This window comes from Ambystoma mexicanum, chromosome 8 (genome assembly GCF_040938575.1).
Source record: "Ambystoma mexicanum isolate Mex_15411 chromosome 8, UKY_AmexF1_1, whole genome shotgun sequence".
NCBI classification, from domain to species: Eukaryota; Metazoa; Chordata; class Amphibia; order Caudata; family Ambystomatidae; genus Ambystoma; species Ambystoma mexicanum.
In genome coordinates this window covers 1,035,466,395-1,035,490,446 of record NC_090929.1, presented here as the reverse complement: position 1 = coordinate 1,035,490,446, position 24,052 = coordinate 1,035,466,395, and the positions used below count along the sequence as shown (strand labels likewise).

General features: G+C 43.9%; 1 protein-coding gene across 1 annotated transcript in view; it reads right to left on the bottom strand.

Moving 5' to 3' along the window:
- LOC138473047 (leucine-rich melanocyte differentiation-associated protein-like) overlaps positions 1-24,052 on the bottom strand; it is a 1,341,210-nt gene that overhangs the window by 1,061,880 nt on the left and 255,278 nt on the right. Inside the window, exon 4 of the mRNA XM_069611536.1 lies at positions 16,591-16,717. Within this exon, the coding sequence (XP_069467637.1) occupies positions 16,591-16,717 (127 nt within the window). The remainder of the gene's footprint in view (positions 1-16,590; positions 16,718-24,052) is intronic.

Below are 24,052 nucleotides of genomic sequence, written 5' to 3'. Positions count from 1 at the left end.
TTGCCAAAGTGCATCATGGCACTGTCTCATAGTTGCCGAGCAGCAGCGGTCTCCAAATTCATTTTCCAAACTTGGATCAGGGATTAACACCAAGGAATCAACCGACCTGAGGTTCAATACTGTGCTGGCTTCTATGAGGGGATGCAGTGTGACAGTACTTGAACACCAATGCATCCTTCCAAATGGAAGCAATTATGAAAGTCCGTATGCAAAATAATAGAAAATACCTTTCACCTTGCTCTTTGAAATTACAGGTTTTTCATGTTCCATTAAAACCCAAGGCAGGACAGACTTTGCTATCCTACATAGTCTGTCAACTGTAAAAGTTTCATTTAATTTGACTGACATTGTTTCAAATGGTGAATTGTTCCTCACCCAGCAGCATTGGTTGATTGAATTTGTATATTTTGGTGTCACTGAAGAACTATCTGCGAATGAGAAAGCTGTACCTATTACCAGATTAGGATGCAGAGGATACCCATGACCCTAAATATAGGTTCTTAATTGTTTTTTTTGTGCAATGTAGTTTGTACTATCACCAAGGTATCAAAAGAAGTAGACATTGGTCTAGTGTAATCGTGGGTGTCATTTGATATTCCATCTACGACACTTCATTCGTGATTTACCAGATCACTTGTCCTGTGGTTCAATGTGTCTGGGAAAAGTCATTCGGATATCTGTGAACACAAAAATCGTTTAAAAAATCCAATTGAAAAAGTGCCTTGCTGAATTACTTTTTTGTAAGGCATTATGCTCTCCCTGTCTGATATTATGTTCTAGGTACTGCTTAATCTCTTGGGATTGGAAAATTGTTGTATTGAAAAAGCAGAGAAGGTCAAGGGGGAGATGAAATGGAGGAAGGGAGTTTGTAATATAGGTTATTGGTTGGACTGCCTTACTACGGATAAATACAAAAGTGGAATTACATTGTTCAACTGGTTTCAAGTAGTCAATTAGAGTCTGTCATGACTATCTCCCTTCCTGATGTAGGTCAACTAAGATTCTATGTGTACTGTGCCTTGGCTAACTTTTGTACGCCCCTCATGTTTCTAATGCTTTTAGTTGCCTGTGTGATAGTCCTTCTATGACAGCTTGTCACTCATATTTAATTTGTCAGTTTAGGGGTCTATCTTCATTGATGTTTGGTGGTTCTGCCACCTTACTATATACTGAACGCTGATTTATTTGTTCATTTTGAGGGTGACCAATGGTGCTTATCTGCCAATTATGGCTGTGGAGAATTCTCTACTTCTCATATATTCAGTCATTTTGAAAGACTAGTGGGTTGCAGTTAGGATACTATAACATGAAAATGTAATGTAGTTTTGCTGATGTCAACTGATTTTATAAGGTCTTGCTTTCATTACATGTGTCCTGTTCTGCTTCTGCTTTGCTCATCTTTTCTTTCTTTACTGTTTGGATCCTAGCTTTATTTTCCTCTTCTCTATTATGTTTTAAGATGCAGTTGTTTGTGATCCTTTTTTATTTTAATTTTTATTGATTTATTTATTTATTTTCTTCTCTCTGATTTTATTTTTATGATTTATACTTAGTGGAAACATTGTTCTGTTGTTCTTCAGAATGCTTTGGAATTTGCTTCACTTTAGCTGATTCAATTTGGAAATATGGCGAGAGTTTCAATAATACTACTACAATGTGGATGCCGGTTTCTGGGTGGTATGGTTAGGATTTGGCCTACTTATGTAAATACTATTTCTTTTAAGGGGTTTGGCTTTAGTCAGACCCAGTTGAATTGGTATATTGCATTGTTGTCATGTGATGTCCTGTTTTGTTTTTGTTTGTCTGGGTTGGGGATACTATTGCATTGTTTATTCTGGCTCTAAATGTCTGTGTTCTCTAATTGTTCATCCTATACTTTTTAGGGTTGTGTGGTCCTTTTTGGAGGTTTCCAATACTCAAATAATTTCTTTGCCATGGGATTGATTATGGTAGGAACATGGAATGTGAAAGGGTTAAATTGCCCAATTAAGAGGAAAAAAGTGTTGTCTAGACTTTGGAGGGAGAGGATTGATGTGATTTTTCTTCAGGAAACTCATCTTATGGAGGGTGCGGAGAAACTTCTTACTAATTCAAGATGCATGAAAGTGTGGCTGAACTGCTTCTCTTCTAAGTCGAGGGGTGTTGGGCTTTTGATTCGGAGGTGATTGGGCGCAAGTGTGGAAGGGGTGGCAATGGTTGACGTGGGTCGTGTGATTCTGGTCGATTTGAAATATGAAGATAGAGTTATTACTATTGGTTCCGTTTATGGCCCATGTGTCTGTGGTGATTTTTTTGATTCTCTGACTAAACTGTTGAGTGGTATGAAAGGGGAACTTATTGTCTTAGGAGGGGATTTTAATTGTGTTCTAGATTATAAATTGGATAGATCTTCAAAATGTCATTTTACTGGCCAGAGGTCTAGTAAGGAATTTCAAGAATTTATTGAAAAGTTTGACCTGATTGATTCTTGGAGGACTTTAAATCAAGGGGAAAGGGTTTTTTCTTTTTATTCTCCTGCTCATGACTCGTTTTCCAGGCTTGATTATGTGTTCATCTCTGACACTTTAGTTGAAACTGTGGTGGAGGCAAAAATGTGTGAACGGTTCCTATCTGATCATTCATTAGTTAAAGTCAAACTGCATTTTGGGATTTTGAGAGTCTGATAGATGGAGATTAAAACCTTTCATTTTGAAAGAGGATGATGCTTTACTCTCGCTGAATAGATCTATAGTGAATTTTTTAAATGAAAATACTGGTTCCGCTGATAGCCTAATAGTATGGGACTCTTAAGGCCTTGATAAGAGGGGAGCTGATGAACTGGACTGGTAGGATTGGGCGGAAAGGGGAAAATAAATTGAAAGATCTGGAATTGGAATTAGGCATACTTCAATCTACGCTTTCCCACACCAGGACTAGGAAGACCGTATTAATATGGATAAGGTAAGAGAATTGTTGAAATGTGAAGTGGAGGCTCAGGCTGATCAGGGTATCTTCTATTCGAAGCAGTGTTTCTGGGAGAGTGGAGATTGTAGTGGTAGGTTGCTGGCGAGAAGATCAAAAGGTTTTACTGAACGCTCTTTCATCCGCAAGCTAGATAATGGTTCAGGTGATATGGTGTTTAAGAGGGAAGATATTGGTGAGTGTTTTCGTTCCTTTTACTCTACTCTATATGCTGAGGGCTGTAGTCCATCAGTGGATGAACTTGAAGAGTTTTTTGATAAAATTGAAGTTCCCTGTCTGTCTAGTGATGCTAGGGATTTTATTGATTCTCCGGTAATGGTTGAGGAGGTCCTACGAGCTTTCCATGATTAAAAAATTGGAAAATCTCCGGGACCGGATGGCCTGTGGACTGAATTTGATCAATCTTTTAGTGAGCTGCTTCCTCCAGAACTATGTGACCTATATAATAGATTTTTTATGGAAGGTACACTATGTCCTTCAATGAGGGACGCCATTGTTACTGTAGTTCCAAAAGTAGGGAAAGATGCATCAAAGTGTGGTAATTATCGTCCCATCTCCCTTCTGAATGTGGATATGAAGATCTTCACTGAGATGCTGACTTATAGACTTGATAAACATATAGGTGCTCTGATAGATAGTACCCAGGTTGGTTTTATGAAACAGCGCTTTGGGTACGATAACATTAGAACACTATTAGATATTTTGAATCTTTCTGGTGCAGAAGCTGAAAATTTACTTTTTATTTTTTTTTTATGCCGAGAAGGCTTTTGACAGTGTAAACTGGACCTTCTTGAATTTTACGCTGATGAAGATGGGTTTTGGTCCATTGTTCATTAACGCTGTTGGGGCATTACAATTAGATATTAGTGCTAGGGTTTGGGTGAATGGGTTATTGTGAGCTTCCTTCAAATTATTCAAAGGTACTTGTCAAGGATGTCCTTTATCGCCCTACCTTTTTAACTTGGCTTTGGAACCGTTTTTGCTTTATATTCGACAATCTCAGAACCTCTCAGGATTTAGGTTGGGAAAAATTGAGATTAAGGTGTTGGCTTACGCAGATGATGTTACGATCATCCTTGGTAATTCTGAAATGGGTGGTAATATACTTCGAGATATGGTTGAGGAGGTGGGTAAACTCTCAGGGTATAGGATTAATTGGGAAAAAATTATAGTTTTCCCGGTCTGTGACACTCCTGTACGTGATCAATTGTTAAATTGGAATTGTAAATGGGAAAATAGTTCTGTGAAATATCTGGGGGTATATCTCGCTAGAGATATGAAGAGGATGGTTGAGTTTATGTTGATAAAGTCATTAAAACCCTTCGGAAGGACATTCATAAATGGGAAAGGCTACCATTGACGGTTTGGGCTAAAGTTAATGCCATCAAGATGGTACTCTTATCTAAGGTTTTATACATTATTCAGTCTCTTCCATTAAGATTTTCTAAAAAAACTCTTGGTCGGATAAAGTATTTCAGGAATTTTTATGGAGTGCTAAGAAAAGGCCCAAGATAAGGAGATATCTAATGATTCGGGGGACTTCTGAAGGTGGTTTTGGATATCCCATCCTTGAGAATTACTTCAATGGCTTTCTTTTAAAGAAATCGCCTGTGTATTTCTCTATGAATAGTCCTGTGGTTCCGCCTTGGGCTCGAATTGAAGAAAATATATTGAGTCCGTTCCATATTGGAAGTTTATACTCTTTTGGTAGGTTGCCTAGGCAAGTGGCTAAATTGCAATCTGTGATGGTCACTAAAGATGCTATTATCTCTCTGATTACGGGTGGTGGACAAGGATTATATTTATATGAGGAAGCTTCCACCTGGCAGAATCCGGGTTTGCAGATTAATAATCGGATGTTGTGTTGGAGAAGCTGGATTAATAAGGGCATTTTACTGTTACGAGATATCTGGTATGATGGGTGTATGAGGTATTTTGAGGATTTGAAGGTTATGTTTGATTTGCATCAAAAGGAACTACAGAGATATCATTTGTTGGCTGCTTTAATAATGGAGAAGAGTCTGATAATTGATTTACCTCAATTGCAGAGACATGAGAGGTGTGATTTTCGCTCTATTGTTCCTCATGGGGTGTCTAGTTTTTTAAAACTCTTTCCGACTGAAAATCGTTCCCTAGTATTCTGGGATAAATTGAGATGTACATGGTCTGAGGAACTTGGAGAGGTTATACCTTTGAATGATTGGGAAAGTATGTGGAAGGTTCCTATTAAGGCAAAGGCTGATTTGAATGTGTGCTTTATTCACCAGAAGACTTTAGGACGTCTTTTTTGGACTCTTGATAGGATGTTTAAATTGGGACTTGGTGATACTGATAGGTGCTGGGCTTGTTTGAGAGAGAAGGGTACTATGCTACACGTTATGGGATTGTGAACAGGTAGCGGGGTTTTGGAAAGAAGTTTTGGATAGGGTTGATTTGGTGTGTGAGATTGCTTTTCCTAGAAACCCATTAGCGGTGATATTGAAATCTTGGAGTTGTGTGAGACATCTTGAATATCTGATGTTGTGTTGGATTAATAAAGTCTTTCTAGTTGCTGTCAGACTGATATTACGAGTCTGGAAGACTAGGAAAAAGCCATGTGTAGATGATTGGTTAGTTCAGTTGCAAATTCTTTCTCGTTTTGAGAAATTGAAATTGGGTAGATTACACAAAGAGGAAATTTACAATGAACAATGGAGTAAATTCAATGAGTTTTATGACTGATGCTTTGTCAGAATGTGTTATTTATTTTAATTTTTTTGGGCAGTGGGTGGTAGGAGGGGAGGGTTGATGTTTGTGGTGTCTTTGATGTTGTATTTTTGTTAGTTAAGTGTAAAAGTGCTGTTTAGGATAATTGGTTAGTGGTGAATTGGCAATTAAGGTTTGTAGAGTTTTTTTTTCTCACTGTATTTGCCTTGCTTTAGTTATCACATTTGATATTTTGTAATGCTCTATTGGTTCCATTTTTGATTGCCTGTTCTGAATTGTACTTATTTTTGAATAACTTAAATTAAGAGTTTAAATAAAACAAAATTAAATAAATAAAGAGAAGATACAAGGACGCACTAAATGATATGCGGATACTTAAAGAATGAAGATGTAACTAAAGTAACAAAGTAAACATCTATGCAAATACGAAGAAATCATATTCATTGAGAAGATAAGTGAGAAGAGAATGAGTAGATGTATATATGCAGAAACGCAAGGTAGATGAGACTTATAGAAGCTTGCTGTAGTAGACAATATAACTCGAGTAAAGCGGCCATGATGAACAGATGAATGATGACAGGTGCTGGAAAACAGTTTCATGCCAGGAACAAAGAATATATGTTCGGCTTGGGATCAAGGATGCCACATAAAGAGGTAACTGCAAGGCACATGGGGAGTCGAAAGAGGATAAGCTGCATACACATGGCATATTTCTCTTAGATTACGTAAAGGAGTGAAATTTTGCAAATGCCAAGTGTTGAACAATCAAAAATGCAGAAAGCATAAGCAAGACAGAGCAACCAGGTCTCCAGAGGCCAAGAGGAGTAATGGCACCGAGTATAATTGAATCAAATAGCGCAAAATAAAAGGTCAAATTTGACAAAATGGTGGGCTCCTCACATGTGGTGCAAAACCAGACAACAGGACCTATTCATTAAGCACCAGACGAAGATACCGATGCACTTATACTCCCTTAAAAGTCCCAAGGAAGAGAACAGTCAGCAAGGTCAACTACAAAGAAGCAGCCATGGCTTAGGGACTGATCGTAGGCTAATTGGCAAAGTGGGCAGTGGTCTGACGTTGTTCCCCACACCTGTTTTGCTTACGTGCTACTAACAAGCCGAATGTCCGAGGTTGGGAGAGAATGCTAACCAATCATTAGGGCCTATGTAGCAGTGTACCATGAATTGTTGCAGGGGCTAATTCGCTCCTGTTATTCTGCTATTAGTCTGTATTATACGAAGGTAGAGGTAGTTCAAGGCATGCCTACCAGATAGAGGACAGCGAATTATGTTACTAACATCTAAACGAAGTAAAGGTATTTATGTTCCCTTAACCAATCCCTCCTTTCGATATGTTTGTACTGTTTGCCACATAGGATGACGTCATAACTGATGTACATAGAGGTATACAGCCTTGGTGTAATTGAAATGTAGTTGAGAGTGAGTGAGCTGCAATTTGTTTGTTCACTGTTTGAGCTGATAATAAAGTAGTATTTTGCCATATTGTTTGAGTCTGTCCGGTTATTTTGGTCTGAGATTGTTTATTGGTAATTCCATCTAGCACGTGGAACTCTCCAGGTTCTACTGGACAGTGGTCTTTCCAACTTTCTCATGAACAGTACTGTAAACAATGCACTAATGTCACAGAAACATCACTAGAGCCAGTCATGATTTGGGAGGGAGAGAGAAATAATAGCTCCATGATAAAACAAGCATTGGAAATGCCAACAGTTTCAGCTTTTGTGTAGGTATGGGAAAAGCAATTGCCAGGCACAGCCGCAGTGGTATTAACTGGTAGCAGGTGCAAAATGGCGCAAGTACCTGGGAATCGAATAGCAGTGCCTGGCACATGTCTAATACTTATACACTTGCCAAAACTGATGGCTTTTTTTGACAGGACTTCAGTGAAGGACACTCAGAGTGCTTATAAATCGAGTAGCTGAAAGAAACCTATTCAGTTTATTAATAGGAAAATACAGTTTTACATACTGAACAGAAGGAAGACCTGGTTAAGACTTTTTTTTACATCAGAAGTGGGTTTACAACTCCAATTTAGTCATTAACTCTCAGAAGACTGCTTTGAAAAAACACTGGCAGGCACTTTGAGTACAAAGTTTGATGGTAAGGCTTGAACAAAGAAAGCTTAAATAGTTCCCATGATGAGGTGTTTTGGGCGGGGAGGGGTAGGAACTGGATGGGAGAGACCATAGAAATTAGCATGGCCATGGGCAGTCAATGGGTGGGCAAATAACCAAACAACACCTACAAGCCGTGTGTCCCTCCTCATACTGTGAGGTTTCACCACATTTACATTTTGTTACCATGAAGTTTTAATCAGTTTGAGTTCTGCTTCTTATACATTTTGCCATTTTGATTTTTGTTACTGTGAGGTTCCACCACTTTGAATCTGTTCTACTGCTAGCTTTTACCACATTTACTGTTGCTAATGGGAGGTTTGCACCATTTTGATTTATGCTGCCTTTGAATCTTGACACTCTGAACTCTGCCACTGTGAAGATTTGCCACATTTGAGTTTTGCTACTGTGATGTTTCACCACTCTGAATTGTGGTACTGTGAGGTTTTCCGTTATACTACATTTTTACTGTAATAACGAGATGGTACGGACAAGACCACCTGCGCTGGTGACATCTTTGTCTCAGCTGACAATTGTGCATGTAATTTACTTTTTGACTGCGTATCAGCCATTAATGCACGTGTTCTGCATGTAAAGTATGGCAGAGCCCCCCACTGTAGACAGTTGCCCTAGGGATTGGTAGACTATTTAAGACCTTGCCCCTTTTCGTGCCACAACCCCCTGCCTGAGATCTACAATAAATTCAGTCCAGCTGTCACATAGCCACTGGCATAGCAGTCTTTCCTTGTGCCTTTGCAATATGGGCTGCATGAAATATGGGCTGCATGAAATATGTGCTGCATGAAATATGGGCTACATGAAATATGCGCTGCATGATTTAAAATGCATCAACCTAATCATTCCTGCTTATCACAGAATGCCAACTACAGTTCACTTGCATTATAATCGTCCTTTTAAGTACTTCAAGGCCAAACCAATGGCAGTAGGCGCTATACAAATATTAAATAACATAAGCCATTTCTCCCCATCTGTACTGTAATGCAAAGGTTGAGGCTTAAAGGTGTCAGCGACAGCTAATAGCCGAAACTAAATAAGTAATGGCAAATGCCAACAGTTTGGACTTTTGTGTAGGCACATTAAAAGGCAGTGCAGTAGTGGCATCAACTGGTCATTGATGATAGCAGGTTCACAATGGTGTGAGTACATGGGCATACAGTAGCAGTGGCTGGCAAATGCCAAATACTTATACAGCAGCCAAAACGGTTGCTTTGCCAATGCTCATTTTTAACAGGACTTCAGTGAAGTACATGCATTGTACATCGAGTGGCTGAAGGCAGAGCTGCTTGACATTTCTATTACACCAGTATCAGGTTTACAGCGCCAATTAAGTCATTAACTTTCAGAAGTCTGCTTTGAGAAAATACTGGCAGGTACTGCAAGTGCAACGTTTGATGGTAAGGCTTGAGTAAAGCAAGCTCAGAGAGTTCTCATGAGGAGGTGTTTTAGGCAGGCAGGGGCAGGAACTGGGTGGGAATGGCCATGGGTGGGCAAATAACTAAACACCACCTACAAGCTGTGTGTGCCGCCTCAAAGTTTCGGCTTATAGGTGTCGCTAGTAGCCCAGACTAAAAAGGGCATTAGAGGCACACAAAAATGCGTGTCGCAACAGTTAACGGGAAAGGTAGAGTGTCTGCAAGACTTAGCAGCAGTGAAAATACTGTAATATGAAGCTTTGGTCTGGATGAAAACTGTTTTTTTTTTCAAGGGATTAACAAACCACTATAACATAATATGTTATTTATTTGTTAGTGATTTATAATGCACTACATGGAGTAAAGTTCACTGCGAGCAGAAACAAGGGTGGGTGTAAGGGTGAATGGGAGGAGCTATGGGATTGGAACTCTGAATTTAAGACAGTCTTCCTGTAAAGCCAATTAATGGGTAAGATTATTCCAGAGTCGTGGATCGCTGATAGAGGGCATGGTCTTGTTGCTTTTACTAACTTTTCGGGGTTCAGCAGGTGTTGAAGTACATTACACAATTGAGATCCAAGGAATCTATGGTGGTTTATATTGATCTATTCAGGACCTTTGCCCCAGTAGACATATTACGTCATGCAAAGGTTTTTGAATGCGAACTTGTGTCTTATGAGTAGCTCAAAGAAGCTCTTCAGCGGAGTAGAGATATATGGTGTCCGGCTTGAAACATTAGGATCATGAGTCCATCCCTTTTTTAGACCAATTTGCTGATGACTTTGCTTGCCAAGCCTGCAAAACGTCTGTTACAGCAGTCCAAGCAAGATAAAACCAGAATGTATTTATTTGTCATTTGTATAGCACCTATACGCAACAGGTGTTTCAAAGCGCTTCAAGGAAGGTTGGGGAACGTGGGGTATATGCAGTAAAAATATTCTAACTGTGCCCTGAGTCATTCAGAATGCGCAAGTGCTATAACTTGTTAAGATGGCACAGACATAGAACAGAGACTGTTTTTCAGAGAACATAGAAACGAAACTATCGTACTAGGCCAGACGACATTTCAGATAGTGCAAGTGCTGTGACATAAATGAGGAAGAGAAGAGGGGGAAGAAGGGCAAGGAACAGGCAGATGGAAAACTGAGAAACGATCGTACTAGGCCTGACGGCATTTCAGATAGTGCAAGCGCTGTGACATACATGAGGGGAGAGGGAGAAGAACAGACAAGGTGAAGAGAAGGAAAGGATTAAGGAAGGCAAAGATAGGCTAGTGGAGTAGTTGGAGTTTCCCAGAAGCACTAAATAAGTACAACATGGTGGGATGTACAGGTGGGAAAAATATGCCAAGGTGAGTAGCTCATGTAGGTAGGTGTGGGACACCTTTAGGGGTGATGCTACGGCCCAAAGGAGGAGGGAGTCAGTGGCAAGTCAACAGGAGAGACATGGATCATGGCAGGTGAAGCGATGTGCTTACCGGGGCATGCTGATGGTCCATTGTCTTGGTCCTAGGTGCAGAGTGAGGAAGGGATGGTTCAAGGAAATGTGATCATGGGAGCACCTTCCTGGGCCAGACAGGGAGAGATATGGCCCTTAGAAGGAGGCCCTTATAGGGGGCCGGCGATCGCCTCCCGGCTCTGGCGGAACTGCCGTTGATGAAGAAGATGCCCAGCCAATGAGGGCAGGAGGCGAGCGTTCAGGAAGGCTGATCAAGATCAGCTGTTCTGGACCCCGCGGGGTGGCCATGATGGAAAGGCCTCGCCAGTCTGAAGCTCAAGGCACCATCGGGGCAGAGGGTGGGGGGGGTGGAGAGTGCAACCAGGAGGATAGCAGGGCTCCCAAGGGCAAAGAAAAAAAGAGAGGTGCAGGATTCAAGCACCTCATGTACGTCAGCCTGGTGGGCCTTCAGTAACAACTACTACCTTGATTTTGTGGCCCCTCCCAGCTTTAGGCTGCAATTGGATGGACCCTAGAGGATAGCTAGACGACCTTCCACAGTGTATTTGTAGAGCACACGTTGACGGCCATTGCCTATAGATCTAGAACAGGTGTTTATTATGACCCCACTCAAATGGGCTCAGTTTATCAACCTTGGATGGACAAGTGCTGACTGTGCCTGCTGGGATTCGAACCTGTGACCGTGAGGTCCAGCGTAGATGCTGGCAGTGGATGCAGTAGCCCACTGAAGCACAGGCCCGGCTATAATATCACGATATCTCTGCATCCAAAACATCAGGCGGAGGCTCATGGCCCTCTCATACACATAGATTGGCAGGGACCGGGTCCCACTAACAACCACAAATCCTGTCTTTCTACCGTGCTTTCTACTCCTCACGCACAAACATGTTTCTTGTTGCTTGGAAAGGGAGAACGTTTGAAGGAAGGACTCGTGACAGCGAAGCGCAGTGATAAAGTATTTAATGTGTTTGAAATTACGCATGTTCAAATAACTGAAGGCGCTGGTAAACAACGTGTCAGATTTGCGCCCAAGTAAGAAAAGCTATTATCACTTTAATCGTTATGAATTAATCATCGCTGTGAATTCATTAGGCACCGCTGCAATGGGGCTGCTAATGATGCATTCCTTTCTGATTTCTATGTAATATGTATGTTTTTATGTGTGCTCAATTGGTACCAAAGGCTGGCACATGCCAGGCTGGGAGGACTCAGAGGCTTGGAGAGATGTGGAGAAATCACTCGACTCCTCAGTGCCGGCCCAGGCTTCACTCCCCCAGAAACGATCCTATCCCTGTGAGGCCCTCAGATACACCGACATCCTGAGAGAGCCATACATTGGTGTGCGTGGCCCTGCTGAAAAGCAATATGGCTTTCTGCGCTGAAGAAGGCCCCTCTTCCATCCGGATTGCCCAACAATTCCTCTGGTGGCTTCATCCAACATGAGCGGTGTCCAGCTATGCAGGCTTCTCTGCATTTTCCCGGGAATCCATCTATATGTGTATTTTAAATGCCAAGACAAGAAAGAGCTTAATGACTCCATTAGGTAGGCCCTGTGTATAGAGCACTGTCCCCCATGACCAGTATCACCACTGCTAGCACTGGTGGGCTCTCCCATCCAGTAGTGGCCGAGTGCCCAGGTTAAGGGCCCGAACGAAGCAAGAGACCTTTACACAGGTTGGAGGCACCATTGCCGGCCGGGATAACCCACTTGCCTGGTTCTTTATTGCCATTAATACCAGCGAGTAAAAATGCGGAAAACGTACCTTCTTGTGTGTTTAGGTCTCCCTCGCCACACCTGATACTGGTAATGTGTGTTCCGTGCTCATTATGAAGCCACAATGGACACTGCACAATTATTAACTTTAGGGGTGCATTAGCACCCATGGTTTTCATTTGTGGGTGCTAATTTGTCAACCACACAGTCAACCGTGAGTGTGTGTGCAGCTAAAAGGCGCCTCAGAAAGCGGCCTTTCATCTATCAATAACTCCCATCCATGCTCCAACCAGTCTGACTGGCTGCGGCACACAGAGAGGTGGCAATTAAGCATTAGCACCAGTGTGGTGGGCGGGGGTGGGGATGATGGAGCATATTGACCAATCAGGAAGCTCGGAAGGCACGCTGTACCTCATGATATTGTCCGCATTCGGAGCCTTCTCAGAAGCAGGAGGCATCCATCTTTGCTGCCAGACAGGGAAGACCTCAGTGCCCCGTGGCCCCTCCTCCATCCCACCAATTTCCACCTCCCCGCCCACTTCCTCCCCACCCAAACCCTGCCCCACACCACCTTACCAGCAGCTGCCTTGTCCCTTACTGGCTGCAAATACTTGCTGTCCTGCCCCTTCCACTTCTCAGCAACAGCCACCTTCCAAAGGGAGATGGGACTGCATGTAGTCACCTTCTCTCTATGCCCATGGTGGCCATTTGTTTGTTTACATTATTAGCACCCGGAAAGCATGCTAATAGCTGTAATACCGTGTGCGTAGGCATTACCGGTCAGGTAATGGTGTCGGAGCCCACATTAAGGGCCTTGCGTTGCCCAGCCCGCAATGCCCTGTCCATCTGGGTTTTATGCTTAATTAATGGTACATTCCGAGGGCATTACCAGGTGGTAACAGCCCAAGGTAAAGGCCCGAGAGAGGTGAGGGAGTTTAATGAGGGCCAAGGGATGTTACCACCTGTTAATTACGCGCAGAGGGCACTATTGCTATTAGAACATTCCACCCAATGAGGGTAGATTGTTCCATTTAAAACTAGGAGAGACAACCTAGAAACATTGGAATGTTAGGAGAAACGACTTATAGCAGCCACGATTGCCCTTTGCTGGTGCAGCATCAGCAATGAACTGGCAGCCTTCCAGTGTTCTGCTGAGCAGTAATGGCACTGACAACTGCGCAAGCCCTGAGCCACAGACTGAGAAAACCGTAAACTCCCAGCAGTATGCTCACTGTTAACAATTCTAACCCTGAATACCATTCCCACTGCGCAGAATGCTTGCCCTAAACATGTTTTACAAGTCTTGGGCACTGCGGCCACTTCTAGAATCATTGCCAAGTCTCAGCAGTATTACCACTCACAATCCCAGGCCTCAGCAGTATTACCACTCACAATCCCAGGCCTCAGCAGTATTACCACTCACTATCCCAGGCCTCAGCAGTATTACCACTCACAATCCCAGGCCTCAGCAGTATTACCACTCAAAATCCCAGCCCTCAGCAGTATTACCACTCACTATCCCAGGCCTCAGCAGTATTACCACTCACAATCCCAGGCCTCAGCAGTATTACCACTCACAATCCCAGGCCTCAGAAGTATTACCACTCACAATCCCAGGCCTCAGCAGTATTACCACTCACAATCCAAGGCCTCAGCAGTATTACCACTCACTATCCCAGGCCTCAGCAGTATTACCACTCACAATCCCAGGCCTCAGCAGTATTACCACTCACAATCCCAGGCCTCAGCAGTATTACCACTCACTATCCCAGGCCTCAGCAGTATTACCACTCACAATCCCAGGCCTCAGCAGTATTACCACTCACAATCCAAGGCCTCAGCAGTATTACCACTCACTATCCCAGGCCTCAGCAATATTACCACTCACATTCCCAGGCCTCAGCAGTATTACCACTCACTATCCCAGGCCTCAGCAGTATTACCACTCACAATCCCAGGCCTCAGCAGTATTACCACTCACTATCCCAGGCCTCAGCAGTATTACCACTCACTATCCCAGGCCTCAGCAGTATTACCACTCACAATCCCAGGCCTCAGCAGTATTACCACTCACTATCCCAGGCCTCAGCAGTATTACCACTCACTATCCCAGGCCTCAGCAGTATTACCACTCACTATCCCAGGCCTCAGCAGTATTACCACTCACTATCCCCGGCCTCAGCAGTATTACCACTCACTATCCCAGGCCTCAGCAGTATTTCCGCAATTAACACTGATAGTTCGAAGGATGGAAGCAAAGACTTGATAAGCAGGAGGTAATATAGCACATGGGTGTAAAATAGCGTCCAGTCAGCAGCAATTGCTATAGGAGTACAAGGCACTAGTAATATATACACCTAATCTATCATCAACATAAGCATCGAGAAATGTCACTTTCACATCAACTATAACAACAAAGTAATTGATTGACACATTGTGATTTACATTGTAGAGTATTTCAAATGCAATAAAGAAAAGACTTTAGCAGTTGTTTGAAGTCTGGTAGTGGGATTGAGCTTGCAAGGATCTTTAAAACTTTAAGCAGGAGCCAAATACCCCCCTGACCTTTCGCTGTGCTCATTACGGTTCATAGTGTTCCACTTAAAAATGAGTCTATTTCTCGGTTACAAAACACTCACTTAAGGGCACAGCTACCCACTGTTTAGAAATGGAAGTTAAGATTAAATACATCAAAAGTAACTTTAGCATGGGAAAGGCAAGCATCAGAAATGGCCTTAGATGGGGCCCATAACATGGAGCACATGGGATGCTGCTAAGAAGATAACCTTGAGCAGCTATGGCACCCAAGCTTTGGGTGGAGCCAGAGTCAGGTACAGCTCTGGTGGACATATTTGCGCATTGATGCACCACGCGGGACAGCAGAGGTTGAAGCATGCAACTTATGTTTCACATGGAAGTAACAGATCGCCTTTAGAGATCCTGCAGAATGGAGCATGCAGGATTCAGGATTCTACAGACGCCGACATTTCTTTTTTTTTTGTGTTACTGGCAATTTTTGCGTTTTACAACACTATGCAGATACAATATACAGTCAACATGTCTTAATAAGCCCACTCCCTCCCCCATAAAGCAAAATATAAACAGAGCTAGTACATGTCCAGAAATCTACCCCATATCTTCTCAAAAAATACCATTGACTTCTTCCGACGATAAATCAATCTTTCCATGTCAGCCAATTTGAACATTTCGTCCATCCAAACACTCACTTCTGGTGACAGGCTTGGCTTCCATCCTCTAAATATCAATGTTTTGCCCACTGAGCCTTTAAAGATCCTGCAGAGTGGAGGATGCAGGATTCTACACAGGCTGACATATCTGCATCCCACATAAGTGAGCTTTGCATAGAGTGCATTTCCATAGCACCAACCCTAAACAGGAAGGGCTCTCTGCTAATATTGCACGCCATCGTCCGTGAGAATTCAGCAAAGACAGGCACTCCCACCTGCACGACGAGAGCAAGGCTCTCTTACCAGTGAAGATTGAGTAGGAACTTAATTAGCTCATCACCTGGAGCAAAGCGAGCATCAACCCTCCGAACTATGTGTTTCATGATACCAGTTAATCAAGGCGATATAAAATACAGTGGAACTACCCAGGAGGACTCCAAGCTGTGTTTCGGAGGAGCCAGGGTAAAAGAATATGAATGCAGTAGGAATTCATCAACACGAAGCGAGAACTCTACATCCAGAGAGCACTTACTGTGTTACTACAATCAGAACATCACAGACGGTGAAAGAGAAACAAATTTCCTCACCAAATAACATTTATATTGCCTGTCACATGCCCCATAATTGCTTACTAAACCCGGTACAACAGATACAACAGAAAATAATAGAGCCAATACTTGCACCACCTTCAGATGACTTAAGCAATGAAGCAAATACATATTTCTTGAGCTTTCTTTGCTAGACATTTGTTCTGAGCCAGAGGCTCTTTGGTCCATTCCCTTTTTGCTAAAATGAAGACATGGACGAAAGCATTTCTGTTCCCATTTACGCTAATATTATACCACAAAGTTGGCAAAACCTTCAGTAAATCAAGTCCACTTTGATAAACTTCGCCGAAGGTGTGACTTGGCGGATGTGTGCATCTGGACCCTTGGCCGTGCTTGACTGGAAATGGAAGAACCCAGTTGAGCCAAGTGAAGGTAGCCTACTTACCTCCATATCCTGTGGCTTCATCACTTTCATGAATGTTCCTCTGGCCACAGCTTCCTGCAGCTCCCTTTTGGTAACCTGTCGTGTATCAAGGAACTTCAGATGGGTCAACTTGTGCAAAACAAAATATCTGGGAAACAAGGAAAGATCTGACTTAGCAAACACTGTTCTTTGGCAGACAATGTACTTGTGGACAACATGGGAACAACAGCAGAGCTCCCATCTGTTTGGGATGACCGTTACATTTAAGTTGGCAGAGATAGCAGTAGGCCAAATGAAGAATCAAAGGTTCATGGAAGTTAAGCGTCGGTTACAGAGCGTTATCAATCGAGTACTCTTAGTAATTTGGTCAAAGTACAGTCTATTGTTTATTGCATACGTTTTCCAAGTTAATATGGAGATTTTCTGCAGTACTGTTGCAAGCTTATCCGTGTAATGTAAACAGCTTGTAAATGTCGAAACATGTGCTTCACATAGATCTGGAACTTTATCAAGGCATAAAAATGCAATTTCATACGATAACAAGTGAAGAACCGATGTGATAACTAAAAAGGGGAAAAATGAAAATACAAATATATTGTACATTGCAGTTCCCTTTCAAAACGAAAATAACATTACATCTGTAATATCAACGTTTGTTATGCTCTGTTAACAGGAGATAAAACCTCAGTCACAACAAGCAATTAGTAATGTTGAAAAGGGACTAATATATATTGCAGTTTCAATTGAGATTGAAGGCTCATTGTGTAGTTCTGGTCTCCATGAGGTGAACAACTCTTTGAATAGATCTCATAAATATATAAGATGCATCTGTCACCTGACACACCTTTCTGCTATAGAACATTGCAAATTCTAGTAATACACACTTCAAAGTAAAGCTAGTAGGTCTAATTAAGACAAACATTGTTTCATTTCTGTATCTAAATTAAGACCATCCACTATTGCACCCACATCTTGGATCCAATGGCATTCTCATTGACATAACAGAGTTCTATTGTCCATTTGTGGGTAGTGCAACAACAATTCAATGACCACGCATCTTAAATAAATTGGCTGGCCTTTGGTGTTGTCCAGCGGTCCTCTAGTGGACATCTTAAGTCAATGTATAAGACAGCTTGCACAGCCTCGGAAATGGGGTCTCGCATCCTTATGGTCCTTCCCAAATATGTAATGTTCTTGGTGTTTTTTGATACATATTCCACATTGATACTCCTACATGTGCTGAACTCTTGCTTTTTCTGTGATTTCAGTGTGTAAATTCAAAATCCATGGTATTGAGGTTAAAAAGTCACATGTTGGATTGGCCGAGAGGGCGTACAGAGATGCTGTAACTGCTCTGCGCAGCTCCTCACCCATGAGCCGTTTTTGGACTAGAGCCCCGCAGAGAGCCCCTATTTGTGTTTGAGAGTGACCCCCCACCTCTCGGGTGTGTCACACTTCTGTGACTTCCTGAAGCCTTTCCCCATACTCCTGTGCCAGAGGAGAGCTGAGATACGGCCTAAGACGGGCCACACGAGGGAGACACCCTCAGGTGGCAAGTGAGGGATGGACGCGTGGAAGCCATTGTCGTCCTCCTGCCTCACCCGTCCAGGGCGGAGCACTGCATTGGCAGCAGCACGGGGGAGCCCTCACTGTGGCGACGTGTACTGGCTCCCTGTGAGGCCCGAGCTGGTGCGCCCCCCTCTGTTTTCCACACCTGGGAAAAGGAAACCAACTGCCGTCGACTCTGACATGAGGCCAATGGACTGGGAGACCCAATTAACTATTAAACGGGCACAGGGTGAGGGGGGAGATTATTGGTCCCCCGAGACTACGATGCGGGAGGCCTGCTTTCGTAGGGTGAGATTGCATGCACCTAAGATCCCTCTGACTACACAGCCCTGTTTATTTTAAGACTTTGGACTTGATGGCTGGATAGAGAAAACAGCAGACCATTCCATAGCACCTTCCAGCCGAAGAGTGGCACAGTCCAGTTGCAGGGTCCCCCAGTCTCCCAATAAAGTCTTGTTGCTTGCTCCTGCGAATGCCCAACACAGGGGACTTGAAGTGCATACCATAAAATACCATTACCAAAGAACTGCAGCAGACAAGTAATTAGTAGACTCCAAGGAATAAGCCCTTCCTACACTACGAAACAGACAATGACTTCACTATCCTAACTGTGAAAGCAGGGCTACAAGATTGGGCATGATTTTCATTATTGAGCTTTCAATTGACATTGTGAGTATCCTAGCATAAGGATAGGTACATCACCCTGCCTACTACTGACCGTAAGGGATCCCTGAGAAAGAAGGAGCACCCATTGAGGATAGCCCCCCATGTCCCCTTTGCCCATGCATGGGTACAGGCTCTACGGGCCTGATCCCCCAGAGAGACATGAAGCCCTCGAGCCCACAGCGGATTTACCCGCCCATCAGGGGGAGCACTGGTCTGGGGGAGGAGCCTTTCTGAGTCAACCATAAGAAGCCATCTTGCTGCCTTCGCAGGAGCGCCCTACACCCATAAATCGGTCATCCATGCTCCAAAGAAACCACTATGAAGCAGGACACCGGCAACCCCATGCGACTACACCAGCCCCAACAACCCCGATCATGGAGGGCTCCCAAGAAATGAGGAAGGACATGGTGGTGCTGCTGGAGGAAATAAGGGGTTTCAGATCCGACATTGGTAAAAAGGCTTGACGGGTTGAACAAGAAAGTAGACAATATGGACCACAGAATCCAGGGTCTGGATGCAAACCAAACCTTGATCGACATTCTAGAGACGCAGATCGATATGAGAATTTCTGAGTTGGAAAGGAGGGAAGAGTGGTGTGCCTTGAAAATGGACGACTTTGAAAACATGAGAACGCCAGAACCAGAGGTTTTTTGGCTTTCCAGAAAAGGGATGGAGAAACGCAAGGTGACATAATCAAAGCCATAAACGGCACCATCAGAAAAAAGTCTTCAATGATGACAACACCACCAAACCCACCATCGATAAGGCACACAGAGCAGGAGGGGGTACCCGCGGACTGTGGTCGGTGCTGGCTAAATTCCATTACTACTCTGAGAAAGCAAAGATACTGGATATGGCGAGAAAGAAGGGTCCGGTGTCCTGGGGAACCTCGCAGATTACCATATTCCAGGACCTGTCGGCTTTCACCCTGTCCCGAAGAAGACTCTGCACCCCCCTGACTAAATGGCTCACCACAAAGGGAGTGTGCTACAGATGGGGGTTCCCCTTCTCTTTCGCCTTTGAGTTTGAGGGGTACAAATATAACCTGGTCACGGAGGACATCAAAAGAGAAACTCATGAGGTGCTTGAGAGTCTGCCCTGGAGGATGCCCCTGGCGGTCCGGAGGGTCACAGAGTATAACCCCAAATAGCAAGGGAACTATGGACAGACGCTGTGGCAAGGGGCTTCGAAAATGTACAAAACTAAACCTGGCATCACCCCCACAATCCTGAGGGGTAAGGGTGCAATTTGGTAGTTCAGGAGAGGAAACTAGTGACTAGCCCAAATGCTAGGAGACGTGCATGTGCTTTACCACCTTTGAAAGGGCCATGAGGGATCCCAATTCTCACACGATCGACTGGTTATTCTCCCTGTATTCTGCTATGTTCTTGGGGACCGGATGCGCGTTATTCATAATGAAGGTGGCTTACTAGGGGGGCTCAGGGGTGGCAATGGGATGTTAGAAGGCCCAGGGGTGGGGTAGCAAATGGTGGTCTGTCCCAACGGTGACCCAGATGTCGCTGGGAACCCAGACGCCATTGGGGTTAGGGGGGAAGTTGGGGTTGGGGGTGATTATAGGGGGTTGGAGGGATTTTACGTTAAATGTTTTAGTTAAGACCATTTCTCCACAATGTTGGGACACCAAAATGCAGTAAAGTTGGGTTTCAGACCCTAGTTTACAGGTCAGAAAGCTCTAGTGTGGAACAATGGCCAGAACACAGAACTATATGGCTAAGGTAGATTATACAATGGCACTGGGCTCACGAATAAGAGACCCCTGATGATACGTGAATTTGACCGATCTAAGTTGGAGATCATGTTTCTGCAGGAGACTCACGGGGAGAGAGGGAATGAACCAGCCCTAAGAGCCAAAGTTAGAGACAAGGTTTTCCACGCCTCCAACCAGTCCAAGGAGAAAGGGGTGGCAAATGTAGTGGCCAGCAAGCTTAGCTTTGTCCCGAAGGTGGTATCGAAGGACCCATGTGGTTGATATATAATGGTCAAGAAGGAAGTAAAAGCTAACGTAATCACCCTGGTCTCCATATACTGCCCAAATGATGGACAAGACCAATTTTGGGGTGCAACAAAGGGGAAGATCCAATAATTTGTCGAAGGTTCCTTGATTATAGGCGGTGACTTTAACATGGTCCTTGACACTGACATAAACAGGAAAAGGGCAGATCCACAACAAATCCTCCCAAATGCCGTACAAGAAGGCTCTCTGCTTTCAGCAGACCAATGAGGAATTGGGGGTGGTGGATTCTCTCCCCCAGGAGAGTAGGCGGGACCCCCCCAACCATTCACTTTCTACTCGAAGGTGCATGACACATTCTCCCCATTCTCAAGGATAGACTACCTCCTAATTGAAAGCCCATTAAAAAACAGAGTGTTGGAATCAACCACAGAGCCCATATTGTGGTCAGACCACAACTTGATCAAAATCAGATAAGGGGAATGGTTCTCAGATAAACACAACTCTATTAAAGATAAAGAACTGGCCCAAAAAATAGTGCAGTTGATCAGAGAATTCTTTAACTTCAATGACAATGGCGAGGTGGGGATTCAGGGAATATTGGAGACTTTAAGATGACTATCTGAAGCATCTTGGTAGGTATGATAGCCAAACAAAGGAGAAAAAACGCAGTGCAGAAGCTACCCCAAAGGGGCAAAATAGAAAAGCTGCAACCTGGGGTGGGGATGAGGGGGAATTGTAATCCCAAATGTTGCCTGGTTACCGGGAGAAACACCAGAAATACAGAGCCGAATTGAAAGCCCTCCTGATTCACCAAATGGAACGTAAGTTGGCGTTCCTGAAACAAAAATACATGGAAAAGGGTGGAACGAGCTGATAAAATCTTAGCCTGGAGGTTAAGGGAACAGAGAAATGCTATAAGGGTAGCCTCAATCAGACCATCGGGAGGCGAAATACTACTAGGCGATCGTATAGCAGATGAATTTCGCAAATATTACGAAACTCTTTACATCACTGAATATAATGAGGAGGGCCCCCTTATTGACCAATTCCTGAACGCACTCCCCATCCCGTGTCTGACTCCAGACAATGTAGCAGCGTTCGAAGCCCCAATTTCCGAGGATGAGGTTCTTGATACCATTAGTAAAATGAAGGGGGGCATGGCGCCAGGGAAGACAGCTTCGCAGTCTGATTCGTTAAAACCTTTTGCTCCACTCTGGCCCCATTCATGACCAGAATGTTCAATAATGCCCTGGAAACTGGCCTGCCCTCAAATCGATGCTCTCAGCCCTCATAGTTATCCCGAAGGAAGGCAAAGACCCCTCCCTATGCCAATCCTACCGCCCAATCTCCTTGTTGAATACGGATGTAAAGATAATGGCGAAGGTGCTGGCTAATAGGCTCCATCATGTAATGTCCTCCTTGGTTCATGGGGACCAGGTGGTGTTTATTCCGAGCCATCAATGTTCAGACAATACAAGAAAAATCGATTAACAATGCATGAGTTGCAAAACAAGGGGATGAGTGCTTACCTGGTCTCAATAGACTCTGAGAAAGCCTTTGACCGAGTAGAATGGAGCTACAAGGGAAAGATCTTGAAAAAGATGGTGTTTGTTAGAAACTTTAGGCAATGGGTCTTGGCTCTCTACAACGACCCGGTAGCCAGGGTCATACTGAATGGCACTACATCAGCCCCTTTCCACCTGACTCGAGGAACCAGAAAAGGCTGTCCCATCTCCCCTTTCTATACACCCTCACCATAGAGCCCCTGGCCATTGCAATCAGGGAAAGCCAAAAGATTTCAGGGATTTGGTGAGGGGTCCATGAATTTAAACTCTCTCTGCGGACGACTTCCTGTGTTATTTAACAGACATAGAGAAGTCTCTGTCAGAACTTCTCTCTCAAATTAAACTGTATGGCCAGTTCTCGGGCCTCAAATTATACATTCCCAAATCTAACATAATGCCCATTGTAGCCAACGACATTGCAACTAGAGATAAGGGAACCATAAGTGGGATGAGAATTGAAAATACAGCTACTCCATACTTGGGAATCATTCTTCCCAGGGACCACTCATCGCTGGTAGAGTACAATTTTACCCCCATGTTGGAGAAACGTAGAGCGAACCTTACACAATGGGCACCCCCAACTCTTTTGTGGTTTGGGAGAATGGTGACAGTTAAAATGAATGCTCTACCCCAGCTGCTGTATCTGTTTACTGCCCTACCGACCCCTCTCCCGGATTCCTTCTTTGCCAAACTAAAGCAGATGATAAACAAATTCATATGGAAAGGGGAGAGGCCTATATTTAAATTGTCGACCTTAACCCTCCCCAGAGACTTCGGGGGCTTTGGCCTCCCAACTTTTAGTTGTACTGTAGAGCGGCCCAGATACGTGTCATGTTAGAGCACCTTAGAGATGACCTAGGGACATACTGGACCTACACCAAAGACCTACACACCCACCCTAAGAAAATCAGAGACTTGTTATGCTCCCCAACAAAAGCTATCTCAGCCACATTAGGAAACACTCAACTCTGGAAATCCTGTGTAGTCTACGGAAAAATGGTAAATTCAATGACTACCTCTCTTCCTGGCCATCTCCATTGAGCTCAGTGTGGGAATCCCTATTGGAGGTTGGTGGGAGGGGGTTCCGCTACGTGCAAAAATGGTCCGACACAGGTCTAAAAAGAGCTGGGTAACTGTTCACCTGGGGCCACTTCATTGAATACATTCCCCTGTCTGAGATCCTGGGAGCTGATTCACTGAGTATTTTTGAATACCTCTGCCTCAAGGACATTTTTTCTTCGACCCAAAATGGTTCTCCAAGATTTTTCGACACTCACACCCTTTGAGAAAGTCATCAGCGAAGCCACCTCACGAAAGGGAATCCTGTCCAAAATATACAAAGTGATGGTCACGTCGGAACTAGAAGGGAGGTAAAACTACAAGCAGTCTTGGGCCGAACAATCAGGGAGGGAGATTTCTGAAGTTACCTGGGGTAAAATCTATAAACTAATATTCTCTGGTAACCTTTATACCTCGGTGATGGAGCACAACTTTAAATTACTGCACTGTTGGCATCTCCCTCCCCTGAGAATTTCCAAGATGTTCCCGGGATCCTCCCCCCTCTGCCCTAGACACTATGGTCAAACTGGCTCATGGTTCCACATGTGGTGGTCTCTCCCTAAGGTTAAGGTTTACTGGTCAGAAGTCCTCAGTTGGATTAAAGATACCGTGGGAATAGCCCCTGACATGCTCCCTCTGCAAGTCCTCT